General features: G+C 44.8%; 1 protein-coding gene across 1 annotated transcript; it reads right to left on the bottom strand.

The window, feature by feature from the left end:
* Positions 1-1,382: 1,382 nt before the first annotated feature.
* Positions 1,383-10,959, bottom strand: dhx34 (DEAH (Asp-Glu-Ala-His) box polypeptide 34). The gene is made up of 16 exons (XM_037464156.2): positions 9,963-10,959; positions 9,041-9,352; positions 8,523-8,777; positions 8,306-8,408; positions 7,407-7,624; positions 7,140-7,314; positions 6,727-6,920; positions 6,521-6,622; positions 6,152-6,415; positions 5,807-5,980; positions 5,585-5,690; positions 5,209-5,315; positions 4,364-4,630; positions 3,009-3,194; positions 2,588-2,732; positions 1,383-2,495 (listed from the first exon to the last, which is right to left on the bottom strand). The coding sequence occupies exons 1-16, from the start codon at positions 10,647-10,649 to the stop codon at positions 2,353-2,355; spliced, it is 3,438 nt and encodes a 1,145-aa protein (XP_037320053.2). The 5' UTR covers positions 10,650-10,959; the 3' UTR covers positions 1,383-2,352.
* Between the last annotated feature and the right edge of the window lie 107 nt (positions 10,960-11,066).

Here is an 11,066-nt window from a genome sequence, read left to right as displayed (position 1 = left end):
GGTTATCAAATGCAAAGAGACAATTCATGTCAAGGGAAATTGCAACGACAACCACAAAGACTTAAAAGTCACAAAGTGATTCATTATGGTCCTTTTTAACCAAACACAAGTTCATTTTGTTTTCTAAAAAAAAAGAAAAGTAAACAAGGATTGTGTGTAGAACATTAAACAACATCGGTTTACACATATGTTTTCACATTATCTTTCCATGTAATTTCAATATTGATGATAGAAAACAACCCATTTCATCACTGTACTTGTTGAATCATTCAAGGTGCTTACAACTGAGGCCTCTGAGCGAATCTATTCTACCTAATGTGCACAAAAAACGTGCAGCCCCAACCCCAAAGAAAAACCAAACAGGACCCCACGCTTACCAATCTGTAGATGTGTTTAAGCCTTAGAACGAGACGCCGCCAAAAAATGAAGTGCAATGAACATTGTGTTGAAAGAGTATTTTTGTACCAGTCGCTCAAGTTAAAAAAAAAAAATGTTCAAAAAGTGTTGGAACTAAATACTGTAGTGTGTTACTGTGTTCACTATCAAGCAGAAATGATACACAGGAACACAAACATATCTTTCGGCAGCCGCACATGTGTGACATTTACACGTGTAGTCTGTTGACCCTCAGATGAAAAAAGCGAGATATTAACTTGAAAAAGGCGATAGGTCTTAGTTTGGGCCCAGTGGCAGATGTGTTTGCTCAATGTTGCTTTAAGCTTATTCAAAGTTCCCGCTGCCTCTTCGATGCCATCGATGAGGTGGTGCGACAAAGTCAAACAATCCTTGAAGTTCGTACTGCACTCAAGGTGCTTAGGAAGCAAAGTAGTGAGTGAGGAAGGTTTTCGGAAGTTTATGGCTGGGCTTTAAGATACATTCCCCCCGATTTAGTATAGCCTCCCCACACCAGTACTTCACAATGATTCAAGGTGTATATATTCCAGAAAAGGTAGAGACACCACTTGCTCCACAGAATATTGCCTCTTGACGAAAATGCAATCCATACTCAATATTCATAAAATCACAATTTTATGTTGACAGAAAGAGGCTTTAATATCAAATACTGTTTCTATGAAAAATGCTTAAACAAACTTTTAAAAACAAATATTTTAAAAATACCTCATGAAATGCATTGAACATCAAAGATGGATGACATCCCAGTAGTGTAGAGAATCTCTGGGGGGGAAGATGCTCAACCCTTTATATTTTGATTTGAGACTACTTACAGTATGCTCTTTATGAGGAAGTCACCCAGTAAACGTTGAATTAGGCTTCACCAGATTATTTCTATTTTAGGTTAGCCACGATTTTGTTATCCAAAGTGACTTAAAGTGAGTGAACAGGCAGTAAGCAGGGTTCAGAGTCGTGAGACTCTGAGCTGCTGTTCGAACACGACCCTTGACCTGTAGACTGCCACTACCAGATCCTAATTTAACCCGCTGTCCCGCACACAAACAAACAAAACCGCACACACGGCCCCCACAAATCTGCAACGGAAAGAACTGAACCCAGACACACACGTTCACTCAATGGTGCAGATATACAGGACTAGTAAAGCCATTGCACACAGTTTGCTACTTCTGGTTCAGAAATGGTGGAAGGGTAGAGTACTGACAGTCATGTGGTCACGATTGCAGGCCCCATTCTTACATCTTAATAAATGTGCCTTTTGATTTGAGTAATCAATAACTTATGATTTTTAAGTAACTGTGTTAAGTACTATTTACTTTTTGAGGTTATTGATTTCTGCCGATGTGCATATTTTCAAATGTACGTATTTATTAGTTTCAAAGTAATTAATGAGATATTACCTGTTTATTTATTTATTGAGATATTTATTCTGATTCTTTATTTTTTTTGAGACAGGTTTTTATCCGTGCTGTCTTACTTCAGACTTTGTGCCAATGTGCTGCTTTGAGGTGTTACATATCGTGGGTTTGTATCATTATTAAACCCTCATTCTATATTTTAAATCATTGTCTTCTTCGCTCTCACATGTGCATGTTTACCAGGCCTTTTCCATCACACTGGATGAAAGTTGTGATCTATAATTATTCAACAATGCTGGAAGGAATTTGAGAAAAAAAAGGAATTTGATCTCTTGCTTCCAGCTTTTGAATATTTTTTTTCAATTGTTGATATCTCCTAAAAGAATATAACTATAAAAAGGGCTATAGAACAAAAGACATCCAGTGCTCATTAGAGTAAAGTAATAGCACTTTAATAAAATTACTCTTGTACAAATGAGAACAAAAACAGTGACACAAATTAAAGAAAACCCTCAATATGAACACAAATCCATCATCAGTCACAGGTTGTGTATAGCTATTGTTCTTTAGATGCGGAAGTCGGCTACTTGGCAGAATACATATGCTGCCTTTTGTGTTTGAGGATCTCCGTGGAGGTGAGGGTCAGGTCTTCATCACAGACGTCACAGTGATAAACTCTGGTAAGACTGGACAATGAGGAGGAAACCGCCTTTCCACCTTCTGGCTCTGAAAACACAAAGCCATTATTAGTCATTAAACTATCCATCGCATATGAACGGATCCCTTCGAAAAGAATATTAATATAACAAATTGCAGACCTTCCTCTGACTGCCGCTGTTCTCCAGCTGGCCTGCAAGAGGCCTCGTGCTGCATTCGTTCCAGAGGGGTCAGAGGCATGTAGAGGTCACAGTTGGGACAGCTCCAGAAAGTGCGTAAACACTCACTGTAGAGATCCCTTGAGTCCTGCCAATTATAAAGTGGAAAACTCAAAATTCTAATGTTGGCAAATGTCAGACTTAATGAAAATTTAAATGACTTTAACAAGAGAGACTGATCTGCTTGACCTGTATTCTGGTATCAACCAACAGCTATGCTGGGGCAGATTAACACGATTTTATTACCCGTCACTTGACATGAAACTATTTTTCTAGCAGCTGAAATCTTTTTCTAACTATTTAGAGAAGGTTCGACTAGATTTTTACTGTTTTAAAAAAAAAAACTTGTTTCAGACAGACTTACAGCCAGACAGTTGTAGTTGAAGAAGTTGGTGACACGCAGGCCTCCCTTAATAGGGTCCGGCTTGGCCTCGACTCCTGGAAACAGCGGGTTTACACAGGGGGCTTCGTGGTGATCAGACTGAGGTCGAGGGCCGATGTACAGGTTCTGGGTCTGGAAGGCTGTGAGTCGTCGTAGGCTGTAAGTTACCTGGGAAGGAAGGTAGAAGGTATATTATAAGAAGTACAGTATATTAAATGAGAATTTAAACGAGTCAGTGAGAAATTCAAAAATGGTTAATTGAACTAGAGCTGCAACTAACGATTATTTTAATAATCGATTCATCTGTCGATTATTTGTTCGATTAATCGATGAATCGGATAAAAAAATAAAAAATGTAAAAACATTAATTTCCAACCCTTTATTGAAAAATAGAACTGACTGTGCACTTTCTAAATATGTTTTAACTAACAGATTGCTCCTTGAACATCCCTAAGTAAGCAAATAAAATGGACTAACACAAAAAACATACACACATCGCATGATGTATACTTTACAGCCGCCAAATTAAATATATTAGGCACAAAATCATGAATCATTGCCGTGGTGCTCCCGTGCCAGGCCATGTCGCTTTTGCATATCTTACAATCAGATATGTCAACCCTCCCGAATTTCAAAGCCCCTCCCGAAAATATCCCGGACCGACCTTTCTCCTGATTTCCTCCCGGACATCAATATTGCTGCACCACCCGTCACTGGGCGCGCTGTTTCAGACCGAACAATAATAAAGGTTACACCTTGAATTCGAGCGCGGCGATTAGAACGTAAAACTACTGGCGCTGCAAAGACACCGCAGCACCCGCCCCCCCCCCCCCCCCCCCCCCCGTGTCCCGCTGGGACCCGCACCCCCCATTTCAGTGTGAAATACCTGGGAGGATTTAGGTCGCATTGGTTTCTCTTCCTCCGCATGTTTCTGAACAGTATTACGGGTCTCTCCGATGGTCTTTCCTTTACCTCAGCTCTGCTCTTCATTTATTTTTCTTAGCAAAGCTCTGCTGGGCGGAGCTTTTTTTCTTCTGTTCTGCAGCGCGAGCGCTCAACTTTTTTTTTCTCAGCTCTGCGCGGCGCGCGCAACTTTCTTTTAATACTCAAACGTAATAGTCGCGCGACACAACGAATCGATAATGAAATTCGTTGCCAACGCTTTTAATAATCGATTTTAATCGATTTCATCGACTCGTTGTTGCAGCCCTAAATTGAACTACACATACAAGAGTTCACACGGTATTATTTGCATCAAGAATATGTGTATAATCTTCTTTTGAGGAGCCAAAACACACCATCATACTGGTACCAACAGTTCAGGACTGCATCACTACCTCAGTGTAGAGCAGGAAGCGGACCAGGCCCTCGCTCAGCTTCTCCATGACTTTGCGGGACACCCCCTGGACTTCAGGTCCCCCCATTGTGCTCTGTCCCAACTGGACCAACAGGAGGCGCTCCCACTCAGCTCGGAGTGTTAGAGCGGTGGAGAACACCTTTAGGGCCTCCTCTGGCTCCCTGAGCTCCAGCTCCAGCCAGCCATCCACCACCAGACGTGTGCAGTCAGCGTTGCTGTCCACAGAGTTTGCTACCAGCAGCAGAGCCTAGTGAGCAGACAGACATTTAGTGCTACTTCATGATGCCCCAATGTGCCACAGCAGGGAAGATTGATCATATATTCCCTGCGATCATGGTACAAGAAAGATATGTTGCTCAAAACACTGATGGTCTGTGACGCACTACGAGTTTCACATGATTATAGAACTATAAGTAAGTAATCCATGATCCGATTATAAAATAAAACATGGTGTTCCATTCCCAGTTCGGATCTTTGTTTCAAGTCCCTTTTCCCTTTTATACTACATTTTTCAATTACCACAGGCATTTCTGAAATTAACACACCTTCAAACATTCAATTAGTCATCAACACCAAAAGAAAATAGCTGTCGAATCCATATCATTAAACAGTGTTACTTTATGCAGAAGTATAAATAATGTTGCAACACCCAGAACCAGTGAGGGGATGATGGGTGATTTTATTTGACTCGTTGTTCTACTCTAATCACATCACCCAAAAAATGGATTATAATAATCATCAGCATCATGTCAGATTGCCTAAACATAATACATAACTTTATCAGGGCGAATCCGAGGCAATAAAAAAGACACATCTGATACTAACTTGCAGTGCTGGAACCCGCACGCAGTTGGACAAATATGGCTTGTTGGTCTCCAACAGAGTGACAAAGGCTAGCAGCTGGTGTCTGCTGCTGTCCCGTCGATCAGGTCCTGCAGGTGGAAAACAAGGACAAAGAGAGAGGGAAAAAAAACAGACAAGATGAGAGATGTGTCCAATAAGAAGAGTGAAAGGAAGAGACTTCAGTGGTGGATCAGGGAAATACAGGCAACAAGTTGGGAGTGCTAAACTCTATTACAGTAGTTTAATAGTTTAACTTCTGCACAGTGTTACCTATTTAAAGTTTTGACTTTCACAGTTTCTAATACACCTCCCAATCTACACGTGATGCTTTTGAAAGAAACTGTTAAGAGAGGTTTACCCATCTCTCCGCTGTCATCCTCAGGCACTTGTAACACCTCTGGGTCGCTGGCAAACACACTAGTTGGGTGGATCACCACTCCCTGCTTATTCCTTGTGTGAAACACCTTTACATTGCAAAATCACAAAGGGAAAGGGGATCAATACAACACAATATAGGAGCAGCCGTTTACTGGCACACCTTCATTGGACCATCTAAACTTTGATGATTTAGAGGACTGACCTGGTCCGAGTCCTTGCGGGTGGAGTTGTGTTCATCAGGCAGTGCCAGCTGAGGGTAGAGGCCGCGGCAAAGCAGCAGCTTGAGCAAAGCCTGCTGGCGTGAGGACATGTCCTGACTGACGCTGGCCGCATTCTGCAGCTCCGACACGTTGTGACGCAACTTGAACTTCACATCCTGTCGCAGGCCAAACAGCGCCACAGAGAGACCACGGATCAGTGTTACTGTGCCTTTTTTCAACCATCATACAGCCAGTAAGGTATACCACAAAATAGCACAAAGAAAGGTAGAGAGTTAAATGTTGGTGTTGAGGTACAGTGTGCTTTGTGTCAACCTTTCCCGTGTTACCTGGATGTCCAAGTCCTGTGCTGTTCCCGCCTTGTCCTTCTTGCCTTTGCCGGCTCCCTCGGTGTCTGAACCTGAGGAGAACTCGCCGTCCTGACCCTCGTCCATCCTCAGGACTTTACGTTTGCCACTCTCCTGCTGCTCGTGATCTCTCTTCAGCTGATGCAGCTTCCTCCGCTCCGTCAGCCTCTGCCTGCGCTGCACGCGGTCACCGCCAGAGGAGGTGCTGTTCTCCGATTCCAGCAGGCCGTGGCTCCTCAGCAACTCCTGTCAACCAGAGAGGGAGCTCATATGGTAAAGAGTGTTCAAACTTCGGAACATTATCACATTTAAAAATCTATATTTAGGTTAACTACTGTGTCAGTTGCTTACCTTGAACTGTCTGCGTAGGTTGACCATCTCATACAGACGCTGCTCCTCCAGGCCTCTCCTCCTGCACCACTTCTTTGAGCCACCACCTCTCTCTCCTTTCACCTGTTGGTGAATAGTGTAAAGCACATGTAGACCATCTTTAGACCAAATCTGACTCTTCCGTTCACATCAAATAGCCAATGTCGAACAATGTTTCCATCACCGACCTCCACCCAGGCATTGAAGGTGTTGAGCAGGGTAAAGGGGTCCCCGTGGTTGCTTTGCAGGGGCTGGCGTGCAGTGCCACAGTCTGGGTTGTGCTGCGCGCTGCGCAGGAAAGGCGACTGAACACTGAGGGCTGCTGCTACTGTCAACACGGGATCCACCAGCTTAAACAAAGAGCCCAGCACCAGCATCTTCCCTAAACACAGACAAAAACACACACACACACGCAGACACATAAACACACGCAGACACAAATCTAGCTGCTACTCTAAGTACATGTATTGATACTTTGTATATTTATTTCCACAACGCACTAAGGATAAGCGTGTAGAAGATGCCGGCCTGAAACAAAGCCAGAAGTGCAATTTAACCTTTAGAAAACATGACTGTATGTGTAGGTGGGAGGGAATCTTACCTATGACCACATCCACAGGCAGTTGTGCCAGCAAACTCCCGATAGAAGTCAGTTCAGCACGACTGTCCAGTGCTCCCTGCTCTTTGAGATAAGTAACAGCAGTCTGGATACTAGCAGCTGGAGGGGGATCGATGAAGACAAAAGAAAGTGGATCTCCAAGACACATGCTCTTCATCTGCAGGAACAAGACAGGTTGTATAAATCTAAAATGTAACAACGGACGTTAAAGTATGAAAAACAATCCAGCTTTCTATGGCATATTGTTACCTGAAGAATGAGTGAGTCCAGGGCCACTCTGTGGATTTCAGGCACCGGATACGGTGCAAAGGCATCATAATCGGACTCAGCGTACAGACGGTAACACACTCCTGGACCTGTGCGACCGGCTCGACCTTTCCTCTGCTCAGAGCTGGCTCGACTGATCCAGAACTCCTGCAGGCGCTGCATCTTGGCCTTTGGATCAAAACTCATCTCTTTTACCTTCCCTGTAAAAGAATTAATGACTTAACGACCCATTTGTGTTTGTATTACTCTACCTGAGTCCCCTCCTTTACTATTTGAACTCATTTAAAAGTTAGATAACATTTACCACCCAAATTCTGCATTAGATTTGCTTTATTTGGAACTTATGGGCCAGTCCCTGACTGCCAACATCACAGCGACGACACGATCCTGTAGATACACGCTCTACAACATCAGGAGAATACGACCCCTTCTCATTCAGAAGGCGGCGCAGGTACTGATTCAGGCTCTTGTCATCTCCCGCCTTGACTACTGTAACTCTCTCCTGGCAGGTCTCCCTGCTACCCCCATTTGACCACTGCAGCTTATCCAGAATGCAGCAGCTCGACTGGTCTTCAACCTCCCGAAATACTCCCACACCACACCGCTTCTATGCTCTCTTCACTGGTTACCAGTGGCTGCCCGCATCCAGTTCAAAAACATTGGTTCTCACGTACCATGCTGTGAATGGATCGGGTCCAGTCTACATCCAGGACATGGTGAAACCCTACATCCCAACCCGCACACTCTGCTCTGCATCTGCCAAGCTGCTTGTTGAGAGCCTCTACATCTTCCGCCGAAACCTCAAGACACACCTCTTCAGACTCTAGTAGTAGGGTGTAGATGATTCAAATAAATATTTTCTCCAAATAAAAGTGCCATACCTGAGTCCACGACAAAGCGTACTCCATCTATTGTAACTGAAGTCTCAGCAATATTAGTAGAGATGATGCACTTCCTGACTGCAGGAGGAGCGATGTCAAACACCTGAAGAATAACAAGATGACAGAGAAATCAAGCTAGTAACCAATATCCAACATATCACACCTACCAGATTCAAAAATGTCGTGTCCACCCCCAACCAAACAAAGCAGAGTTTACCTTGTCCTGCTGGGCCAGTGAGAGTGTGCTGTGCAGCGGCAAGACGATCCAGCGCCGTGTGTGTGTGGCATAGATCTGGCAGGCTTCTTGGATGGCGGAAATCTCGGCCACACCGCTGAGGAAGAGGAGCAGGTCGCCACGCTCCTCGGGAGGGTAGCGCTGATCGATGCCCTGCAGGATGCGCAGGTACGGTCTGGGATCCAGTTTCTCTGAGCGGGACGGCTGCTCCTCAGTCGGAATGGGCTGGTATATCACCTTAGTAAAGGAAACGCACAACTCTGTTAACTAAATCGGATCTAAAGTAACCACAATATTACCAAAACCTGAAAACACTGAAATATGTTTGGAAATTATTTCCCAATTGAATATATTCCAGCTAAAATACTGAATATATTTTTTTCCTTTGTCCCATTACTTACAGCATAGGTATTAGACTATGGCCCCACCGCGGCCCGGAAAACACATTTCTTGAAGTGAAATTGGTGTTATGTCTGTGATTACTGCTTTCCTCAGCTTACCTGTATAGGAAACAGCCTGCCTGGCACCTGCAGCACAGGAGCACTATTAAAATAGTCAGAGAAAAGCTTGATGTTGATGGTGGCTGACATGAGGATGAGACGCAGATCTGAGTGGTCAGACAGCAGGGAGCGCAGCACCCCGAGAAGGAAGTCACAGTGGAGGTGCCTCTCGTGGACCTCGTCCACGATCAACACCTGGTACTGAGACAGTGTTTTGTCCTGCTGGATCTGCCGGAGCAGCAGCCCCTCAGTGAGGAACAACAGTTTGGTGGCCGGGGTCCGGGTGGTCTCGAAGCGGATCTGGTACCCCACCTGCAGAGCACAAACACATTATGTAAGCTTATTGTGAAATATACATTATGAGTTTACCATTGAGTTCGTGCTGGAAACAAATTCGGAAACGATATTTGACTAAAACTTCAAATAACCATTTTCTGTTACTTTATATTATATTGTCTTCATTTTATTATTCAGCCAAAGGGATATCTCCACATTTCTCTTGGCCTTCATGGTGTAGTAAAAGTACTCTTATTACTCAGTATTTAGAGTGGCCCATTTCTGAATCGGATCTATTTTATATATATATATATATATATTACTTTTATGTTACAGCTGCTAAAGGTGAAACTCGTTTTAACTACTTAATAAGTCATATTAACTGATAATAATGGGCCGTGGTGTTGATTCTATTCTTTTTCGATTTTTTGCATTATTGATCGGAATAAGTAACTAGTAACACAATGTACAGGTCGTGATCTCAAATAAACTATTTTCCTCTGAATTGTAGTCGTAGTAATAGTCGAGCTTTGAAGTAGCAGACCACTTGTATGCGACCTGTATACTTGTGTGCTGGATGTTTGCTCATAGGTTAAGTTATAGTTAACCGGCTGTTGTTCAAACAAAAGGTCCGGCCGTGACACACCTTTGATCCGTACTGGTTGAGACTCTCAAAGCTGACCCTCTTCGCGAGGGAAATGCAGGCGATGCGCCGCGGCTGAGTGCAGGCGATGTGAGTGAAGCCCGCGGAGAGCAGATACTGAGGCACTTGGGTGGATTTCCCACAGCCCGTGTCCCCTGCCACCACAACCACGGGGTGACGTCGCACCGTGTCCACGATCCTGTCCCGGTACTGGAAGATGGGGAGGTTCTTCTGCTCCCGGCGAAGCTTGGCCAGCTTTCCGAAACTCTGCCTCTGGCTGAAGTCCAGGAAATGCAGCAGAGCCAGGCGGCAGTCGGAGACCTCCTGGCGGCCCGGGCCGGAGGACCTCTGCCGGCCTCGGTGCTCGGACTTCCCGAGGCGCTCCTCCACGTCCCTGGTGCACACGGACACATTGATGCGGTAACGCGCATCGTACTCTTTCGGGAGGCCAAGGTCCACCTTGCCAGTGGCGGCCTTTCTCCCGTCTCCTCCGTCCCCTTTGGCCCCGGACATGTCCTTCTTTGTTTTAAACCTTTGGAAGCGGTCAAAAAAAGCCCAGAACTCCCTGTGCTCCGGGCCTCCGGCCTGGATGTAGTCATGTCGGCGGAAAAAGATGTCGTCCAGCTGGGCTCGGCACTGTGGACTGTCCCAGTCCCAACTCCGGCTGTCCCTCCTCTGGTCCGACTCCATGTTTAGCGTAAAATACTCGCCTTCACCGCTGAGTTGATTCACAACATATAAATCAAGTCGACGGCTTTGCCTTCACATCTGAATTGGATGACGGATCGGACGTCGAGTTTAAACTAACGTTACATCCACTTCCAGCTGTGCTTTGAATCCACGTGTCTGAGAAGCACGAAGCGCGAGTACTCCACTGTGTTTTGAACGTGTACGCATGAGCTTAATGGACAACATCTAAAAGATGACATGAAGCGAAGGATATAAACCAGGGCATAGACTGCTGCGCGCACCGGGGAACAATAACACGGGGGGACCGTTTCCGTTCCGTTCATAGCTACGTTCCGGCAGAGGTTAGATTCACGTAGTCTTTGTTCCGGAGTTGAACACGTTGAAATCAAACTATTCCTTTTGTCCACAATGATTGGC

This window comes from Pungitius pungitius, chromosome 3 (assembly GCF_949316345.1).
Source record: "Pungitius pungitius chromosome 3, fPunPun2.1, whole genome shotgun sequence".
Lineage (NCBI taxonomy): Eukaryota > Metazoa > Chordata > Actinopteri > Perciformes > Gasterosteidae > Pungitius > Pungitius pungitius.
Note: the sequence above shows the minus strand (reverse complement) of the source record. Positions and strands in the feature narration are given on the sequence as shown.